Below are 22,180 nucleotides of genomic sequence, written 5' to 3' on the forward strand. Positions count from 1 at the left end.
AGCTTAGTTCAACTGTCCTACCCCATCAGAATCCAAAATACAAGCTTGTTTTACTCCAATGTTTGTAAACCAAGTAAATGTAAACACCATATAACCTCAAAACATGGTTAAAACTATAATTTGTATATTACAGATGGTCACTCCTTGCAACCATAGCTCTATGGATTTCAGTGGTTACATTTCTCCATCTCCAGTTGTCAGCTTTTTACCAAAACAGGGAGGACAATTTGTTATTGTTTCAACTGCTGATTGCTGTTTTAAGGTCCCCAGCTAAGACAACCAACCATCACATGGAGTAAAAATGTTCCTCAATAAAGCAGCCATCACTGAGCTGATCAAGTAAATGAAGTGGTAACCAAGGACTAGTGGAAATATGAATCCATATTGAATTAAGTATATGGCTCTACTCTGACTGCACAGATCAACTTTCAAAGACCTTCTAGTACTTCAGCTGCACATCTACTCATACCTTTTTCACACTACTGAGCCAAACCCTAGGATGATTCTAGGCCAAGCCACGCTCTACTGTGCCAGCCTGGTTACGCATCCATTGTAGTTTCTAAGACTAAGCTGGAAAGGACAATGTGAAAGCCAGCGAAGTATGGTTAGCACAAGAAAAGGGTGAAAAGGGTATGAGTATGCTTAGTTCCTGGAAATTAAGTCAATATCAATATCCTTTCCACTGACTTCAAATGTTACTGTCAATTATGAAGCGCAGACATGTTTTACAGGAAGTCTGCCAACGTTTGGCCTTTTATTGGACAATGTAACAAAGGTAGATCAGACAACACAAATCAACAGAATCAACATTCAAAGTGACAAACGCACCAAGAGGTTTTAATAAAGTGCTGACCAAGAAAACAGATAAAGTAACTTAGACATGAAGCTCACATAGAAAAGTGAAAACATGATCAATGAAAATAAACAAATTAAAATCTACCTCACGTTAACTTCCCCCTCTGTAAAATGATTAAGGGCTTCGCTTGTCCCTTTGTTGTCTACTATGTGTTCAAAGGATGTTTTACAGGCATATTATTATCAGTAGTAATTCATGAGATTTGACCATGTAATAATTTTTAAAAAACTCAGTCCGAGTGCTTGTACTTTGTGCAATTCTCATTTGTAAAAACAAATATTAAAACCCTAGTTTCTAGTACATTCTTAAAGCCACTCAGCAACAACAGTAATTCCTAAAGGCACACGAAAAACATTCCAACAGTGCTTAATTTGACCTCTAAAATGGAAAATACCACATTCATCATCCAGTCTGTGACAAAGAGAAACAAACGTCTGTATTCAATCATACCTCCATCAATGAAATGCTTATCCACACAGAGGACAAACATTCAGTCCAGTTATATTTTCTGTCAAACGTGAAACTTTGGTTACAGTAACCTGCTTGTAATGAATATTGAAAACTCAAAAAGCAAATGTTCAAAGTGTGCTGCCTTACTTAGCTCTGCTTTGCACAGAAATGACCCTTTCTGAAAAGAAAATGTCAATGTTTAAAAGTCAAACTTTTATATGCAGAGAAAAAATATGTATCAGATCAGATGGACAAAGATAGAACCCTCTGTAGGGAACCTCAAGACATACGAATAGAAGTTAGAAAGCTTTCAAAAACACTCAAATGATGGAAAAAGGATAAGAAACAAAAGGCTGTTGAAGGGATGTTGGTTGACAACACTTCCATTGAGTGTTTCTGTTAGGCTAAAGACTGAATTGAGCTGACCTCAGATAAAATCAGTATCACTCACTTCTCAACCCATTCAAAGACAGTATAAAAATTTACATCTTGTAAAATGCTATTGAAGCATGAGCTTTTGACAAAAGGACAATAAAAGGAGACAAAGTAACAAAAAAAAATCTAACCAAAAGAATCAAACATAAAAATGGTAGATTGCAAATGGCATTTGAAAGTTACACACTAGCTTGTGTCTTGACAGTTGCTGCATCTATACCCGGTTGGGTATATATTTGTGTGGACATTGGTGTTCTGCTGAATCCTGGTTGGGGACTTTTTCAGACAAATACCATGATGGAAGCATTAATGTTCAGTAAGACAGTACAGTCCCTCCCCGTCACGTTACTACGTCGCCCAACTACGTCTCACGTTTTCTGATGCCTTCTACCGTTCATTTCAAAATAAGGGTCCTCGCTTTTGTTCTTGAGTTGGGTCTTCTTCGTGAGAGCAGTGTTCTTTTGGGAGGGGAGGGCTTTGATGTTGGGGCTGGTTTTTCGGGGGGCCGTTTTGGTGGGCTCTGGTTTGAGAGAGGGGGTGTTGGTGGTAGGCGCTTGCCTCCGTCCTGCCCTCTGTGCAGTTGGTACCGTTCTCTGGTTGGTCTTGCCAACAGCGGAAGAGACACTAGGGGCCCCTGGTACCCACCCAGGGGTGCCACCACATGGAGGCACAACCACTTTGGGGATGAACCTGGTTTGGGCCTGGCTTTTGGCTGTTGTGTCTTTGCTCTTGGGGAGCGAGATGTTGGATTTGGGCAGGGCTGTTGTGGCAGTCCTGGAGGTAGGGGTTAGTGCCCTGGTGGGTTGGGCCGTTGCAGGCCTGGGTGTTGGCACAGCCACCCGGGGGGTTGGACGAACCAGTCTTGCAACATCCAGACGAAGGCGTGAGGCCGGGGAGGTGGGCAGCCTCTGAGACAAGCGGCGTTGGGTGGCGCCGGTTGGGGGTCGGCCATCTTTCTGGAAGGGGACCCTCGATGGGGCTGTGGCGGGGCGAGGCACTGTGATGGAGGTGTGGGTGGATGGAGTGGAGGAGGGTTTAGGACATTTACAGGAGGGCTCGGGGCACACAGGGCTACGGGGCTGGGAGAGGGCGCCGCAAGGGGACGGCCTGAGCTTCAGCTTGGGGGCAGAAGAGTAATGTAGCAGTGGTGCCGTCTGCTGGCTCTTGCCACTGTGAAGTGAAGGGCTTGGGCCCTGCTGTGAAGACAGGGTGGGTGACACAGCAGCCACCTTCTTGGGGATTGGCAAGGGCTTCTGGGTGGGCTTCTTGGGGGAGGGAAGGGGCATCTGCAGGATCTTTTTGGGTGCTGCGGCTGCTTTCCTGGGCAGAGTTGGGGTCGAGACGGGGGTGCAGGTAGCTTTGGAGGCCGAACCAGAGGAAGACGAGGAGGAAGACGAGGGGATGAGGTTGACTGCAGCAAGAGGGTCCATGTCAGGTAGAGGGGCCGCTGCTGCAGAGCCGTAGCCCGGTGGCCCCTTCTGGTATGCCAGGATCTTCTGCTCCAGAGTGGTGAACTGGAGCACCCGGCCAGGGTCGTACTTGAGCAGGAAACCCCTTAGGGTGTCCCAGCCACCCCCCACACGCACCATCACATGCTTCCCATGCAGCATCTACCACAGTGAGAGAGGGAGAGACAGGGATAAATGTGAGACATTTCAGTTGGTCTCTTTAAAGGGTTAACAGTGAAGTGGTGACGCAGGGTACCGTGCTAAACGTCAAATTACCTCTAAATCCCACGGTGTAAGCGCACAGCTTTTAAAGCAGGAACCACTATACCACCACTACTCACCACCTACCACCACTACTAACTTCTCACTACTCACTCCTACTACCACCAACTAATTTCTACAGTGCTGCCAACTACTATCTCCAGCTACCATCTATTTTTTCAGCTGCTGTTTAATGGAAGTGTTAACGCTGTTCCTTGGCCAATAAGTTAACGCTGTTCCTTGGCCAATAAGTTAACGCTGTTCCTTGGCCAATAAGTTAACGCTGTTCCTTGGCCAATAAGTTAACGCTGTTCCTTGGCCCGACCTCCTGTCCAGTACTAACGAGATCCATTCTGCTTCCCTAATGAGCTTAGGGTGTGATCTGCTGCTGTGTGGAACCATGAGCAACTGAGACAGACGTTTACAGCTTCCTTTATCCTACAACGCTGCTTTTTATACTTGGCGTGGTTTTTTACTTTCCAGTTGTATCACCATTTTATCAGCCTTAAATACCCAACATTGATAATAAGCTTACTTGACTTTTCCAAAATGCTTTGTCTCAAGTCTACAGAACTATCTAGTCTATATAACAGGTTGGTCTCAAGTCTACAAGACTCTCTGGTCTATGTAGTAGGTTGGTCTCAAGTCTACAAGACTCTCTGGTCTATGTAGTAGGTTAGTCTTGTAGACTTGAGACCATCTGGTCTATAGTATGTGAAGGTATAAAAAGGACCAGACGACAGGTACTGACCATAGAATTACATCAAGTGTAGTAATTTAATTTCTACGGTGCTGACACAGCCAAGCTTGTGCCAGACACCGAGACTGAACCTTTGGATTAATGGCCAGGTAATGAATGAGGTTACGGTAGAGAGATGTTTCCTGGTCTCTTGGCAGAGGACAGAAAGGGTGTGTCACTAGCTACAGGTCTAATGCTCACTTAGCAGTGGAATTGACCCCAACAACTTGTGTTCAATGCTTGGGAGAGTTCAGTGTGTCACACTATACAGTGTGTGCTGCTCACCCGGATGAAGAGGGTCTTGTCTCCCAGTCTGTAACGGCCCTCTGACAGGTATTCAATAGATACTCTCTGGGAGCAGTTACACGGAGGCTCGTCCGTCAGATGTTGCTCCTGTAACACAGAGGGAGAATTAACATGGGCCTATAGAGTCCTGGCTAAGGAAGCAAGAACATGGGAAAGACATTTTCTAAAACATTGAGAAACCCTGTTTCATTAACCCATCGCCTAAGGAGAAAGCACAGTTGCTAACAGGAAAACGCAATGAACCGATGAACTCAAATGAACCAATTTTAAGTTGCAAAGACTTGAAAGGCTAGAGAGCAGCACTCAGTAGCAGCCTCTGAATACTGTAGTTTAAGAGGACCGCTTTGGCAAACACACTAATCAAAGGCTAAGTGTCATGCAGCTTAGGCTGTGGACACAGGAAGTGTTCTTCTGATGTTTGTTGATGTTGTGACTGAGCTGCATTGGTGCCACAGGCTACAGAGTCACATGACCCCAGATGGATGGAGCATCACGAGGACCATAATGACTCATACAGCCCTGAGCAGTGAGGCAACTAGAGCCACCGCTGCCTCCATTTTGGATCTGATGAACTGGGTCACCAACTAACTATTTTAATAGAACAACAAGAGAGATGAGAGGAGAGGAAAGTGGAGAGTCGAGTCCCTATTTAGTCAGTAGAAATTTGACAATAGCACAGTTTTAACTCCTGGAATGACTTACACCAGGCTGGAAAAGGCCCCCGTGCTGGCAGCACACCGTGAAGGTTTTGACTGCAGTAGCAGGCTCTGTCGTCTTCAGCAGGGTCTCCTCCAGCTCAATCTCCTTCTCTAGTTTCACCAGCACCGGAGGCTCTACACCATACCTATGGAGAAAAACAGATCAGTACAGTGCTTTAAAGGGACTGTTAGGAATTGAAAAAAGATGCCACACATATTCACTTTTGCTGCATTGTCCATCTTTCTACCCCAAAACAGCTGCAACATACCACATTGCATAACTACAGGATCAAAAAGATCAAAACAAAATGTGGTGGTCATGTTCTAGAATGATCTTATCTTACATTTGTCACAGTGCAACACCTACAGCACACAGTACCAGTCAAAAGTTTGGACACACCTACTCATTCAAGGGTTTTTCTTTATTTTTTAAAACTATTTTATACATTGTAGAATAATAGTAGACATCACAACTATGAAATAACACATGGAATCACTGTAGGCATGTCCAAACTTTTGACTGGTACTGTACATCATCTATCAACCAAGGGAAACTTACTTGGAGACGATGCGGCCAATCTCTAGCAGACACAGACACACCTGCCTGGGATCTTTGTGCAGAACTGAGAGACAGAGAAAATACATACTGTAGAGAGATGACATGGTTGTATAGTATAGCAGCAGTGTCACAAACCCATTACTTATAATGAGGAGGTGTCCACATAGAGAACTTATGTTAATTGCTCTCTATGGTGGATCCTATTATGTTATTAAGGAGGATGGCTTAAACAAAAGCCAGACAATGGCTGCAGTGGAGGCATCTGCTCCGTTCAGTCATTAAAGGCTTACAACTCAGCCCATGTTCCTTTGAACCGATTAAGCTAAGGAGCAATTAATCAACTCCCAGGGTAATGTAGTAATGTATCAAACTCCAAGGGCAACATAGTAATGTATTAATCAACTCCTAGGGTAATATAGTAACATTAATTAACTCCAAGGATAATGTAGTATGTTACAAGAGTGGTGGGATGGAATGGAGTTGGACCCTACCTCAACTGTACAACCATGGTTCTGCTCCACTGATTACACAAGACTGAATGGGTTTTGGTTTGATTGATACCTGTGGACATTCATGCTAGAATGCTAAGCTAACTAGAGGCTGCCGGAAAACCCCCCACCAAATATGCACTTCAAAACTGTCTGGAGCGATGGCCGTTTGTGATTAGCTCCTACTTACTGTGCCTACTGGTCAGTACAGCCTCCCCACCAAACTAAAACACGTACCTAGGCCCTCTGATTCAAACAGGTACGTCTCTTCCACGCCTATGCGGCGACACCAGACCAGGAAGTTGGCAGTGTTGTCACGGGCGAAAAAGGACCCTGGAGAGGCATTGCACTTGCATGCCACCTTCTTCATGGGAAACAACTGCAGGGAAAAGCATTCAAAAAGTATAACAAATGAACCACACATGCATTGCATCACAGTTGACATAGTTGACATATGACCATGATATTTTCAAATGGACAGAAAAAACAATAATTTCAGAACCAAACGCACCAACTCGTTTCAGATGGGAAACAGACCACCAACTCAAACTACCCTATCCTTACCACTCTCCCCACTCGCCTACTTTTCCTTAATATCCTGTTCCCCCTGCCATTCCTGTCCCCACAACTCACCTTGCCCATATCCGAGGCGCCGCTCCGCGAGATCCTGCTCTGCAAAGCTCCGATTAGCTGACACAGCTTCACCCCATTGTTCAGCTCCGCCATGAAGCTCTCCGCTCTCACCTCCTCTCCTGTGTATCAGATACAGAGAGGAAAATAGTGTGTTAGTGTTTATTGTTGGGAGTGAGGGGTGAGTGACAGGGCGAGACATTTAAGGCCAAATGATTAACAAAAGGAAGAATTCTAGGCTGCACATCCAAAAACTTCCATTGCCAGGTTCAGGGTACAAATAATGCCACAGAAACAAGATGACGACACACTTTTTGAATTATTTCCCCCTTAACCCTCCTGGTCTTACCCAGCATCCCGGTGAGCCAGATGGCCAGGTCCTCTTGCATGGGTACCAGTGTGGCTTCGTGGCGCACGGCCAGCCACTGGTCATACTGGAAGACATCGGCCAAGCCCGGCCCATGGCGCAGCGTCAAAGGGCTGCGTGGACTCTGCAGGGGCGTGTCAAACTTCTCCCTGAACCACACCTGCAAGGGGGGGGGGGGGTTAAAGATAGAAAGAGAAAGATAGAGGACACATTGAGTGACAAACTACCACCAGCTAGTGCCATTACTATGGGGAGAGAGTGCAGAAAAAGGTTTTGGGGGCTGACAATTAAATGTTCCTAGCATATCGCTTACATTCATCCGTCATGCAACCCTTCCATTATATTACAAGTGGTGTCAGCCTGGCAAAGGATGTCATTTTCAGAATAGATTCCAGCACGATAGTGATTGTATCCAAATGCTCGTAGACTAAAGGAGCTGCACGGATCACTGGAAGTGGGTTTAGACTCTGTTGGCAGTGGGATAGGCCGGGGGAGAAATCCAAAATACTTCACTCACACAGGCTACGAGAACTCAGCCCCTGGCACACAGACTGCGCCTTCGTCAGGGCAAGAATAACATGATTCAAGCATATCAATTTCAAACATGTTGATATTCATCAGTATACAATTTCGACATTTGGCCACCCCCAAAAAACTATCCAGCTACACTAATAAGATTGAAGTGCAAATAGACGGAGGAAAGGTTGCCTTGGAGATTGAGCAGCGTTTTGTAAGACTCTAAAATGGAAGAAGAATAGAAATAGGATATTGTCGAGACAAGCAAGTCCTCTGAGACGGCCTACTAGATGTCTGCGGTGATATTCCACTTGCAGTGAGGGAAAGGAAATCCAAGCCAAGTTAATAAACAGATAACCGACCATTTTAAATCCCACCATACCTTCTCCGCTATGCAATCTGGTTTCAGAGCTGGTCATGGGTGCATCTCAGCCACGCTCAAGGTCCTAAACGATATCTTAACCGCCATTGATAAGAAACAATACTGTGCAGCCGTATTCATTGATCTGGCCAAGGCTTTCGACTCTGTCAATCACCACATTCTCATTGGCAGACTTGATAGCCTTGGTTTCTCAAATGATTGCCTCGCTCTTCTCTGATAGAGTTCAGTGTGTCAAATCGGAGGGCCTGTTGTTCGGGCCTCTGGCAGTCTCTATGGGGGTGCCTCAGGGTTCAATTCTCTGTATACACCAATGATGTCGCTCTTGCTGCTGGTGAGTCTCTGATCCACCTCTACGCAGACGACACCATTCTGTATACTTTTGGCCCTTTTTTGGACACTGTGCTAACAACCCTCCAGACGAGCTTCAATGCCATACAACTCTCCTTCCTTGGCCTCCAATTGCTCTTAAATACAAGTAAAACTAAAAGCATGCTCTTCAACCAATCGCTGCCTGCACCTGCCAGCCCGTCCAACATCACTACTCTGGACGGTTCTGACTTAGAATATGTGGACAACTACAAATACCTAGGTGTCTGGTTAGACTGTAAACTCTCCTTCCAGACTCACATCAAACATCTCCAATCCAAAGTTAAATCTAGAATTGGCTTCCTATTTCGCAAACAAAGCATCCTTCACTCATGCTGCAAAACATACCCTTGTAAAACTGACCGTTCCTACCGATCCTCGACTTCAGGCGATGTCATTTACAAAATAGCCTCCAATACCCTACTCAATAAATTGGATGCAGTCTATCACAGTCTGTCACCAATGCCCCATATACTACCCACCACTGTGACCTGTACGCTCTCGTTGGCTGGCCCTCGCTTCCTACTCGTCGCCAAACCCACTGGCTCCAGGTCATCTACAAGACCCTGCTAGGTAAAGTCCCCCCTTATCTCAGCTCGCTGGTTACCATAGCAGCACCCACCCGTAGCACGCGCTCCAGGAGATGTATCTCTCTAGTCACCCCCAAAACCAATTATTCCTTTGGCCGCCTCTCCTTCCAGTTCTCTGCTGCCAATGACTGGAACGAACTACAACAATCTCTGAAACTGGAAACACTTACAGTGCCTTGCGAAAGTATTCGGCCCCCTTGAACTTTGCGACCTTTTGCCACATTTCAGGCTTCAAACATAAAGATATAAAACTGTATTTTTCTGTGAAGAATCAACAACAAGTGGGACACAATCATGAAGTGGAACGACATTTATTGGATATTTCAAACTTTTTTAACAAATCAAAAACTGAAAAATTGGCCGTGCAAAATTATTCAGCCCCCTTAAGTTAATACTTTGTAGCGCCACCTTTTGCTGCGATTACAGCTGCAAGTCGCTTGGGGTATGTCTCTATCAGTTGTGCACATCGAGAGACTGAAATTTTTTTCCCATTCCTCCTTGCAAAACAGCCCGAGCTCGGTGAGGTTGGATGGAGAGCATTTGTGAACAGCAGTTTTCAGTTCTTTCTACAGATTCTCGATTGGATTCAGGTCTGGACTTTGACTTGGCCATTCTAACACCTGGATATGTTTATTTTTGAACCATTCCATTGTAGATTTTGCTTTATGTTTTGGATCATTGTCTTGTTGGAAGACAAATCTCCGTCCCAGTCTCAGGTCTTTTGCAGACTCCATCAGGTTTTCTTCCAGAATGGTCCTGTATTTGGCTCCATCCATCTTCCCATCAATTTTAACCATCTTCCCTGTCCCTGCTGAAGAAAAGCAGGCCCAAACCATGATGCTGCCACCACCATGTTTGACAGTGGGGATGGTGTGTTCAGCTGTGTTGCTTTTACGCCAAACATAACGTTTTGCATTGTTGCCAAAAAGTTCAATTTTGGTTTCATCTGACCAGAGCACCTTCTTCCACATGTTTGGTGTGTCTCCCAGGTGGCTTGTGGCAAACTTTAAACAACACTTTTTATGGATATCTTTAAGAAATGGCTTTCTTCTTGCCACTCTTCCATAAAGGCCAGATTTGTGCAATATACGACTGATTGTTGTCCTATGGACAGAGTCTCCCACCTCAGCTGTAGATCTCTGCAGTTCATCCAGAGTGATCATGGGCCTCTTGGCTGCATCTCTGATCAGTCTTCTCCTTGTATGAGCTGAAAGTTTAGAGGGACGGCCAGGTCTTGGTAGATTTGCAGTGGTCTGATACTCCTTCCATGTCAATATTATCGCTTGCACTGTGCTCCTTGGGATGTTTAAAGCTTGGGAAATCTTTTTGTATCCAAATCCGGCTTTAAACTTCTTCACAACAGTATCTCGGACCTGCCTGGTGTGTTCCTTGTTCTTCATTATGCTCTCTGCGCTTTTAACGGACCTCTGAGACTAATCACAGTGCAGGTGCATTTATACGGAGACTTGATTAAACACAGGTGGATTGTATTTATCATCATTAGTCATTTAGGTCAACATTGGATCATTCAGAGATCCTCACTGAACTTCTGGAGAGAGTTTGCTGCACTGAAAGTAAAGGGGCTGAATAATTTTGCACGTCCAATTTTTCAGTTTTTGATTTGTTAAAAAAGTATGATATATCCAATAAATGTCGTTCCACTTCATGATTGTGTCCCACTTGTTGTTGATTCGTCACAAAAAAATACAGTTTTATATCTTTATGTTTGAAGCCTGAAATGTGGCAAAAGGTCGCAAAGTTCAAGGGGGCCGAATACTTTCGCAAGGCACTGTATCTCCTTCACTAGCTTTAAGCACCAGCTGTCAGAGCAGCTCACAGATTACTGTACCTGTAAATAGCCCATCTATAAATTAGCCCAAACAACTACCTCTCCCCCTACTGTATTTATTTATTTTGCTCCTTTGCACCTCATTATTTCTATCTCTACCTTGCAAATCTACCATTCCAGTGTTTTACTTGCTATATTGTATTTACTTCGCCACCATGGCCTTTTTTTTTGCCTTTACCTCCCTTATCTTACCTCATTTGCTCACATTGTATATAGATGTATTTTTCTACTGTATTATTGACTCTGTTTGTTTATTACATGTGTAACTCTGTGTTGTTGTATGTGTCAAACTGCTTTGCTTTATCTTGGCCAGGTCGCAATTGTAAATGAGAACTTGTTCTCAACTTGCCTACCTGGTTAAATAAAGGTGACAAATAAATAAATAAATAAATAAATAAATAACACACAGCTGACAGTATATCCGCTATCGCTGCCTCTCTCCCACACCCTCATTGGCATATCATGATTGACACTTTCCCTGGGTTTAGCCTCACAGAAAGGTCTCGGTTGTTCTTTGGGAGTTTTTCCACGATCCCATTTGAGTGACTCAAAAACTTCAGTGGGGGTAGAGAACGAGGGCGAGTCAAGTTCACTGTTGGAGATATTTGACGTCACAGAAAACATCCCAGACTGAGAAGAAAGAGAGTATGAGAGAGAAAGTGAGCGCGAAAGAAAGTGAGAGAAAGAGAAAGTGAGAAAAATAAGATATGAGAGAGCAAGAGGTGTGAGAGAGAAAGAGAGTGAGAGCGTAAATGGCCCTGCTCAGTAGAAAGCATTTAAAATGCTGTCTGGTTGTCAAAAAGAGGTGCATTTAATTAAAACACAAAAATTAGAAGAAATTCTCGCAACTCCTCCTCCTCCCCAACCCCCTCTCCCTTACATAACTGTGTTCTAAGGATAAGGTGCCTGGCTGGTGCTTTGGGCAAGGCAACCCCACAACTTATGTTGTTTTCCATCTTACTCGCACTGAATACAGCTAATTAGAGAAAAGGCAACGAGGAGGGGAGAGTTTGAGTTACATAAACATGTGGAGATTACCACCACACCATTGGGGATTACCTGTGGTGACCTCTCCAGCGTCACCTGACTGGATGCAGGTTTCACAGAAATTAAAGCTTTAGTAGCCCTCACGTGGGCTTATTGTAGTTAGACATCAATTCAACTGATCCTTAGCGGTAGTCCTTGTGCAGTAGAATACCTACCACCTTTCCTGTGTCCAAATAAAATTGCTAAATAGTTTTGGGTACTGTGAAAACTTTAGACTCCTCCCAAGTATACGTTTAGTTTTCAGCATAAGTGTACAGGCAAGGTACTGTGTACAGGCAAGTAGGCTAATTGTGTAAACAAACACAGCATAATCCTGGTAAATATGGCAGATAGGGGAGGGAGATTAAAACTCTTACAAACATTGGACTTTAAAGCTCCCTCTTAATGGAACATAGAAAAGGGATTTTAAACAGAAAATCTACATTCCTAACTCGTTCTTAATGAAGAAATCAAATGATGTGGATCGCATATATGTACACATACTAGGCCTCTCGATTGCATGTTGGTGTGATCACAAGACAGACACCAAGCCAATGAGTTTGAATACTTCTCAAATGCATCCTTTCACCCTTCCTTAACGGAATCACATGATTTGAGTGCAAAAAACTGTTTCCACTACATTGCTTTCACTAATAATGTCACATCAGATTAGTGATGGGGGAAAAATACATATCACAATAATATTTTGGACAATATTATAATTTATATTTTCACTGTGCCTGTGCCAAAATGCCAGTATTTTTCATCCGAAATCTTGTTCTCCGTCTTCTTTATAAAATAGTAAGCCAACATGGTTTCAGCACTTTTAGTTCAATGACTGATCAACACTCATTTTGTCATGGTTCTCTCATCCCTCTGCAGCAGACATAGGGTGAGCAATATGTTTGGAACATCAAAGCATAATAAAATCACAGTATTGAATCGCAATTCATATAGTATCGGCACCGACACATCATGATAATATTGTATCGCGAGGCCCCTGGCAATTCCCAGCCCTACATCAGATCAGTGATAACGTCAAGGACGAGAGGAAGGAAGGATTCAAACAGGGCCAGAGTTACACCTGCTAGTCCTTTATGCTCCTCCTAGTTGTGAAATCTTCCCATGGTTCTTGATGACCTTTGACTCAGAGAGGAGAAACCCCACAGGCAGGGCCGTAACCAAGGTCTGAGTTTTAGTGAGGTCTGGACAGGGGGGAACTATTTGCTATTTGAAGAACAGCAAAAATAACCCTAGCCATTATGACATTGGTTGCTGTTGCTTCATTCACCTCAGTCCATCTACAAACACATAGCCTATAAGCTATACAATTAATACGTACAGAGGGATCTGTTTGCAGCAAAATTACTTTATTGACAAAAAGTAAACAAATGAACTTTGACATTTTTTTGGGCACACGCAGGGTGTCGGTAATTCAGCCATGATTACTACAAGTTTAGATAGTTGGCTAAACTAATTTACCAATATTTTTTTTTTACTGCCATTGGTGAGTAACATAATTGGAAAACTGCTTATGCACAAAATGGCACCAAGTGTATTCTACGATCCTAACTCAACAGTAAGTTGAGACCCTGACTGTGTTCCCCCCCAAAAAATGTATTTAAAAAAACATGTATGAGATCCATTCCTCTGTCCTCATATGTAGTTACGGCCCTGCCCACAGGGTTTATTGGCCTGCTCAGATATCAGACGGCCTTGAGAACAAACAGATTATGTTGCTGGAGATAAGACCAGTAAAAACAATAAAGTGATTGGTGTCAATCCGCCTCCTGAATAGACTAGCTCAGGGCTGCCCAACCCTCTTCCTGGATCTACCGTCCTGTGGGTTCAGTCCAACCCTACTTTAACACCTGATTCTACTCATTAGCTGCTCAACAAGACCTTAACTAGCTGAATCAGATATGCTAAATTAGGGTTGGACTGAAAACATACAGGAGAGTAGATCTCCAGGAAGAGGGTTGGGCAGCCTTGGACAAACTAAACCAGGAAAGCGTTAGAGATTTTGAATAACTCGTGAAGGGTCCTAAACTGACGAGAAGGTCATGATTTTGCTTTGCCATTGTAGCCGAGCCGTTTTGCTAACACCTGACTGCTGCTCCTATCCTTTAGATATGTAAATACAGCAGGGATCGGGGCCACGGTATGAGAAGAGGTCTTTGGACTGGGCCTTTGAGAGAAAAGGAGTTACCCCTTCTGAACAACAAAAAACTTTCCAAAAATCCTTGTATGTTCATAAGTCATTTTCTTACCTGTATGCCAGCCTGCACTGCCATCGCTGCAATCAGAGGAGATTCACCTTTTCATCCTGAAACAGACACGAGGCTATTAAGTATAACAATTATAGAAAACAGATATACGAATTAAACTAATATATCAGAATGTTTACAAAATGTAAAGCTCTCCCTCCTTCCTCCCAGGATGTAGGGGATTACCCAGACCCATAACCATCTCCTTGGCCCAAAGGTGTGTGTGTGTGTGTATGAGAACGAGAGAAGGAGAGCGAAAGACAATGAGCTGCACTATACTAGCTAGCCTCTTGACAGTTTATTTAACAAGAAACACAGCCCCCCCCCCCCCCAACATATACACACCCCAAAACAGCTCCCTTTCTCCCTCAGCAACCCACCCAATTTAAACTTCTCTACTGGGCTGAGCTTCAGTACTCAAACGTCACCATAGACCCAAGGGGCAGGCAGCACAAACTAAAACCCTAGCACTATGACCGCATTTCAATGTCATAGATAGGGTTGCAAAATTCCGGTTACTTTCAATAAATTCACTGGTTTTCCCTGAAATCCCAGTTGGAGGATTCCCGGAATCAGGTGGGAAGAAGCAAAAAAATCCAGAATCCTCCACCAGGATTTCTGTAAAACCAGGGAATTTATTGAAAGTTCCCAGAATTTTGCAACCCTAATGATAGATTCACATTGCAGCTACTTAATACGCTGTTGTCATCTGATAGACCGCTCCTTACGTGCACAAAAATGTGCATACAGTTACTCTGACACAGCATGAGAGAAATCAATTAATGTCTCATCTGTGATGCGTTGCTCTTGGCAGAGGACAAGATGACAGCAGTGCAGACAAGCAGAATTACCTTAGGACAGGAGGAAGACAGTAGTCATGTACGAAAAGAGCTGCGTAGAACCCTCAGATAGTCGGAAAAACCCCGTCTCCACCCTGCTTCTGACCGGAAAACAGAAAGCGCAACACAAACCACGCAGGCTCCTACTGGCTGGTTCCAGACTTCAGAGTGTGTTATGTCGACAGCGAGCGAGAGAATGACAGGAGGAGGAGAGAGAGAATGGAGGGAGGAGGGAGAGCCTTGACTAATGAAGTGGCTCTGCTCAGCGCTGCAGAGGCCCCCCACTCCTGCGACGGCCAGTCCTCCTCTCACAAAGCACCCATTGTTACACAGCATCCCCCCTTCCAGGCCCCCCACGCGTCCATCATCCCCCAACTCTGCACCTACCCTGGGAGCTCCCTGCAATGAGCTAGTGGAAATGGAGCGCTAGGGGGCAGGGGAACCAGCCACTTCCCCCCCCCCCCCAAAAAAAAACAAACAACAACAACAACATGATAGCAAGGGGAAAGTATGGTGTGGGGAAGACAGAAGAGGAAAGGGCAAGGGCCAGGGATCAAATTACACATTGCGACTGTCCCTGATCTGGGATGCCCTCAGAATACTGGCTGGACCAAAGTGTTCATTGTCTAATGCTTATGTGGGTGCTCAGGCCAGTGCGCATGTCCTGATTTGCTAAAAGGTGACAAGCACTGCCATAGTTGGAACCCTGGCAAGACTTGCTCCTGGAGCAGATCAGTAGGTCTAAACTACTGGACAGTAGACAAACAGAGGGGGAGAAAGAGAGAACCAATTAATTTGAGTAGAGAGGAGTATGTGGCTGACAGCAGAGGACAAAGGGAGCACTCGTCTCTAGAATGTGCTGCCCCCCACCAAATGTCAATGCGAATGAGGGAGCGAGAAATGAAAAGAGGCATTCAAAAACAGAATGTGTTTAATGCTGCTGGGTTGGCTGATATGAATGTGCGAGTGTCTCTGCGGAAAGGGCAAGGCTCGACACTTGACATGGGGCGCTGCCTTGCACATTCTCCAGAGGTTGCTGAAACACTTGAACAACGCCCGTTCTCTCTTGGCAGCCTTGTTCAATCAAAACCGGTCTTCCAACAATGACCTTTGGGTCCAGCAAAAATGAATGTTTGAATGAATATGCATTGGAGCTTATTATTGCTTCACAATGTAAACCTTGTTTGGTACATTATGCATTGGTACATTGTTGGGTAAATTCATTAGATTTTTTATCTTATCTTTAACTCTGCATTGTTGGAAAAGGACCCGTAAGTAAGCATTTCTCTGTTAGTCTACAAATAACATTTTACTTGATGTTGATTCATGCGTTTTGTTTTTGATAGAACCGGGATGTGATATTACAACCTGCTTCCTACCAAGACAGCCCTTTAAATTAATTGAAATGGTGGGTCTCCTTTTGTGAGGAAGTAAATGGGAAGGTTTAATAAAGTAGAGGAACATTAACCAAGCCTCTCTGTAGTCTTGAAGGAAAAACACACAGATGGATGAGGGAGCAGGGGTAGACTGGCCACATGTTCCCCACGCAGGTCAACATCTTGCCTCTAATCATTTAAGAGGATCAGGGGCTATTCCAGACATGGACGATCCACCCTCACTGATCACAATACTACAGACAGCACGTAGAATGTAGCACGTGGCAGGTGGCACATGGATGGAGCTGCAGTCGATGTACATCATGTGTTTGATTTGCATTCAAGCGCACAGCGAGAGACCACACAATGTTGGGGGGGTTGCATGTTCATTTGTTTTACAGTGCATTGTAAAGTGTGTGCGAATTATTGACTTGGGGGGGTGATTCGCTTATTTACCAATAGCATGGAACAGCTGCGCTAGTCTAACGTAAGAGTGGAAAGGGGCTGTAGCCAGCACATGGGGCCATAGGTTTTTTATTTTTTACCCTGCTCTCCTACCAAATGGGGTCTGCTCCACTCTCCCCAGAGACGACCAACTCCTCATTCATTCGACTTCTCCTGCTGAGCCCTTTGTGTCTCAACTTAATTGGCCTGTCAGTTGAAGGTTTCATTCGGTGCCTCTCCATCAGAAATGGACCTTGTATTCATTATGGGAGTAGGTGCATTCAGGCAGGATTAGGCCTAAGTGTAGCGTACATCATTTAGGCTCAAACCCATGTCCTTCAAAAAGAGTTGTCCTGAAGATGACGGGTCGCCAGGAAAGCCCCTCTTTGACTTTTAGGTGTGAACTGAGGAGACACCTGCCAATCCCACTTCATCCTGGTTTGATTAGTCTATTTCTGCTCCACAGCATGCACTTTGAGGCTGCTGGGAAGTTTGTCTTGTCAAAAAAAAAAGAAGGTATTTGAAGACAGTCGACACTTCTGGTAGGGAGTAAAAAACTTGTGGATTTACTGAAGTCTGAAACTGAGGCAACCAAATGAAAGCTGTCAAAGGGAGCTGGTATCGAGTTAGGCCTCCTATAGGGTGATTGTGCCCATTAAGCTGCGGCAGACAGGACTGGCAGCTTGCCCATTCATCTGGAGAGTTTGCTCGCTGATTAACATAGGCTAGGCCACTGAATTGTAAGCCAACGCAGATGACATCATCCCTTCAGAAAACAATATCCCGACAGTCCCAACTGAAGTACCTAAGAATGTCCCATAGACCGCCAAGAGCACTAATCTAACCTGACAGTGTCAAATGTTGACATTTGCTTTAAACACATTTTCCAGAATGAATAGGGTTCCATGGCCATACTGACAAAGTCATCAGGAAGAGATTCTGTGATTATCAAGGAGAGGGCTGTGATCTGATCATTGCAGTGATGGCAACAACTGCAGAAGCTGCTGCATTCAAAAATGGGTCAGTTGTAAGGACAAGGCCGTTAATGACCTCATCTGAAACTATGACTGGATGATGTCAACAGAATAGAAAAAGGGCTTTTGCTTAAAGAGGGTGTTGAGGAAATGTTCTGTGTGTATGCTGAAATGCTCTTATGATAGGAACATACTTTTTTAAATGTGATGGTATACAAGACTAGTTGTACCTTTCAAATTGTATGACTTGTGTTCTCCATTGTCCTAAAATTCAAAAAAGAAAATCCTGAAAGGAAATTGGAACAATGCAAACACCAAATATGGGCCTAACGTGTCAGCTAATTTGTAACCGGCTTTATCAAAGTGGTCAGATAAGCTACAAGACGTCCGAGGCCCTGAAGAAGACCCTCGCAGAAGGTCAGGTAAGGAGGGTTATTTGCTTGTATGATAATCCCAGGGATAAAGGGGAAGGGAGTGGGTAAACCTTTTACCTTAACATGAAAGGCTCAGCCCTCAGTAAAAACAAAAGCTACCATAGATCCTGTTGTCATTAACAAAGACCTCCAAACACCCTTTCAGCATCCTCCTCTCATCCTGTTCTTTGTTTTGAAACTGGACTCATCATTTGTCGTAGAGGAGTCCAAAGACCTCTAGAATTAAACTGGATATATTCACAGGACTAAGGTTGCAAAGGGTTGGAAACTTACCAGTAACTTTCCAGAATTTTTCCAGAAACTTTTCATGGGAAGTTAAGCCCGGGAATTTTGCTTAAATTCATCAAAAACAAGTTAGCTTATAACAGTGAACCTGTTTTTGTGGGATACACATATGGCAATACTAGGTCTTGTGGCATATTTTGGTTAAACTATCCCAAATTCAATGGAATTGCAACCCTCTGCATGCACTGCACATGATGGAAGAATGGACTGTGCACTCTTCCATCACATGGACAGCTGATTCTCAAGAGCTTGCACAGAATGAGATGCTATTTAGCCCACACTACCACACTGACTGAGTCAAGGACTACATGCCTTCTGGTAAGTTTTGATAACAATACTGGGTGGGGTGAATATATTTTATAGAACATACATGATTTTTTGTTAACTAGTAAATAGTAGTCTACTGCAAAGTGTGTCTAAATCATTTCTAACTTGTTGACAATTTCTGCTAGTTAGTTTTTGATACCATGTGGGTTTTAAGTTGCTTGAGCCTGCTAATGGAGGAGTCTTAATTTACCTGTTTCCATACATGTTTCATTTAAAAAAAAATGTATCTTACAAACGAGTTGATTAATCTAACTGTTTAACTATTTATCTGTACCTGGAATTGTATATATATTTTTTAACAAATGTCTTCTAACTAATCTTTACAGGAAAATGCCATGGGCACCTTCTGATGGGCGGAGACATTTCACCACAGCTAATGTAGAAGGAAAATCTGTGTACATTTGCAAATACTGTGCCAAATCATATGTGAAGAATGCAACAAAGATGCAGAATCATCTGGCTAAGTGCATAAAGTTCCCTCAGCGCTCACAACAAACACCCTCTGACAAAAGTTACTACTTCTATTTGAGGTGAAAATGATGAATCAGACACCTTATCGATGGTCCTCCTGGAATCAGAAGTTTTTTTGACTCAATGGAGAAACGTCATCAGAAATGCTGATGAATGTCTTGCTTGAGCTGTGTATGCAACTGGTTCACCTCTGATGCTCAAAGGCAATGTGTATTGAAAGAGATCTCTGAATGTTCTTCGCCTAGCATACACCCCTCCAATCAGACATGCTTTATCTACCTCATTTGCTGGATGCCATCCTATCTGATGATCAGAATCTGCTTGAAGATGTAAGCGAAGAAATCCATACTTTCCTGCCCACTTCACTGTTGCTCCAAGCAGAGGAAACTGCAGTTCTGAAATACATCAAAAAAGCGTGAAGACTTCTGCCTGAAGCCCATACACGCTGCAGCGTACATGTTGGACCCCAAGTATACTGGCAAGAGCATCCTGTCTGGTGCAGAGATCAACAAGGCCTATGGTGTCATCACTACTGTGTCTTGCCACCTTGGCCTGGATGAGGGCAAGGTTTTTGGCGGTCTGGCGAAGTACACTTCCAAGCTAGGGCTTTGGGATGGAGATGCAATATGGCAGTCGTGCCAACATATCTCATCAGCCACCTGGTGGATCTGAGGCTCTTTCCCCTGTTGCTTCCATCATCCTCCAAATCCCACCAACATCAGCCACCTCAGAGCGCAACTGGTCCTTGTTTGGGAACACACATGCCAAAGCACGCAACAGGCTGACCAATACAAGGGTTGAAAAATTGGTGGCCATCCAGGCAAAATGTAGACTTTTTGAGCCATCCTCAAGGTTGGAAAGTGACAGTGAAGATGAGGCCTCAGTCTGATGTTCAAGAGGTGGACATTGGAGCAGGTTCAGGGAGAAGACATGGAAGCCTGAGAGGATGATAACCAAAGCTTTAGTTTCTAGACTATCATTTTACTGTTGTTGAAATGTTGAAAACATTTTTGGGAGATGCGATGGACCATTGCAGATCATTCAATAATCCCTTTTGTTGTTCAGTGAAATCATCCCATGTGAAGAGTCAACTCAATTAAAGTTAAATTCGTAATTAAATCTTTTTTTTTTTTAAACTTGTTTATTTATTTTTACTTCTATTGGAAACATTTAATCATTTGCAATTATGTCTACTTATGATAAGGTAAAAATGTTTATGTCTCCATATGATATGGTAAATATATCCAGTGCAAAAACCATCTACATTTAAATGGTATTAATATTAATATGCATATATTTACATAAATTCCCACAGAGAGTTTCCACCTCTGAATATTCCCCAAAATGTGTAACCCTACACAGGACTCCTAAAAGATAGACCCCTCTCACACGATTTTCATTGAGTCAGGTCAGCGAGGTAATTTCTGTAAGGCCCTACCTATAGAAGTATGTCAACTCTTGTAATATAAGATTCCATGAAAATACAACCCTCAAATTATGTTCGTTTTTATATCAGAAGAACTGAAATATTGAATGGGGTCATTAGCCATGAGGGTTTGGCAGGTAGAGTGTGAGACAATAGAGACGTTCGCTGTAAGCCAGACAGGCCACAGCCCAGTTGAAACCTGGCCAAAGGAGAAGACATTTAAGCCAACAGAGAAACATTTGTGCTGGGGACACTATGAAATATTCAAACCCTTGGTGAATGCATCCTTTGAATGTGTACTTTGACAACCAGTAGCCTAGCATGCCATATGTTTAGCAGAAAGAGAAGAACTGCTGCGGAACAAAGTGAGCTTAAATGACTGCCCTAGGGCAACACACCAGAGTTATCAAACCAACCAACCTATCCTGGCTAGGAAAACATTTTATAATCATGAATGTATGTAGGTATCACTGGGGTCACACTGCCTGCCCTCCAGAACATCTACAGCAACCTGTCACAAAAAGGCCAAGAAAATCATCAAGGACCACGGCCTGTTCAACCCGCTACCATCTATAAGGCAGAGACAGTACAGGGGCACCAAAGCTGGGACTGAGAGAATGAAAAACAGCTTCTAACTGCAGGCCATCGGACTGTTAAATAGCCATCAATAGCCGGCCTCCGCCCAGTACCCTGCCCTGAACCTTAGTCACTTTACTAGATGGCTGCCCTATGTACAGTTGAAGTCGGAAGATTCCTTCCCCCTAACCAAATATATTTAAAAACTCAGTTTTTCACAATTCCTTACATTTAATCTTAGTAAAAATGTCCTGTCTTAGGTCAGTTAGGATCACCACTTTATTTTAAGAATGTGAAATGTCAGAATAACAGTAGAGAATTATTTATTTCAGATTTTATTTCTTTCACCACATTCCCAGTGGGTCAGAAGTTTACATTCACTCAATTAGTATTTGGTAGCATTGCCTTTAAATGGTTTAACTTGGGTCAAACGCTTCAGGTAGCCTTCCACAAGCTTCCCACAATAAGTTGGGTGAATTTTGGCCCATTCCTCCTGACAGAGCTGGTGTAACAGTCAGGTTTGTAGGCCTCCTTGCTCGCACACGCTTTTCTACAGGATTGAAGTCGGGGCTTTATGATGGCCATTTTGCCACAAATTTGGAAGTGTGCTTGGGGTCATTGTCCATTTGGAAGACCCATTTGTGACCAAGCTTTAACTTCCAGACTGATATCTTGAGATTTTGCTTCAATATATCCACATCATATTCCTCCCTCAGGATGCCATCTATTTTGTGAAATGCACCAGTTCCTCCTGTAGCAAAGCACCCCCACAACATGATGCTACCACGCCCGTGC

General features: G+C 43.8%; 1 protein-coding gene across 3 annotated transcripts in view; it reads right to left on the reverse strand.

The window, feature by feature from the left end:
• Positions 1 to 728: 728 nt before the first annotated feature.
• The window catches only part of LOC110490507 (GAS2-like protein 3), a 31,788-nt gene continuing 10,336 nt past the window's right edge, over positions 729 to 22,180 (reverse strand). For 2 of the 3 annotated variants that reach the window (XM_036944889.1, XM_036944888.1), the window contains exons 2-9: positions 14,237 to 14,292; positions 7,220 to 7,397; positions 6,874 to 6,992; positions 6,478 to 6,619; positions 5,753 to 5,816; positions 5,198 to 5,339; positions 4,475 to 4,582; positions 729 to 3,351 (exon numbers count right to left, since the gene is read on the reverse strand). In XM_036944889.1, the coding sequence (XP_036800784.1) occupies positions 2,110 to 3,351; positions 4,475 to 4,582; positions 5,198 to 5,339; positions 5,753 to 5,816; positions 6,478 to 6,619; positions 6,874 to 6,992; positions 7,220 to 7,397; positions 14,237 to 14,260 (2,019 nt within the window). In that variant the 5' untranslated portion in view covers positions 14,261 to 14,292 and the 3' untranslated portion in view covers positions 729 to 2,109. Of the gene's footprint in view, positions 3,352 to 4,474; positions 4,583 to 5,197; positions 5,340 to 5,752; positions 5,817 to 6,477; positions 6,620 to 6,873; positions 6,993 to 7,219; positions 7,398 to 14,236; positions 14,293 to 15,084; positions 15,308 to 22,180 lie in introns of those variants that run through there. The other variant, XM_036944890.1, reaches the window with a different exon arrangement.

The sequence above is a fragment of the Oncorhynchus mykiss genome, chromosome 15 (assembly GCF_013265735.2).
Source record: "Oncorhynchus mykiss isolate Arlee chromosome 15, USDA_OmykA_1.1, whole genome shotgun sequence".
NCBI lineage: Eukaryota > Metazoa > Chordata > Actinopteri > Salmoniformes > Salmonidae > Oncorhynchus > Oncorhynchus mykiss.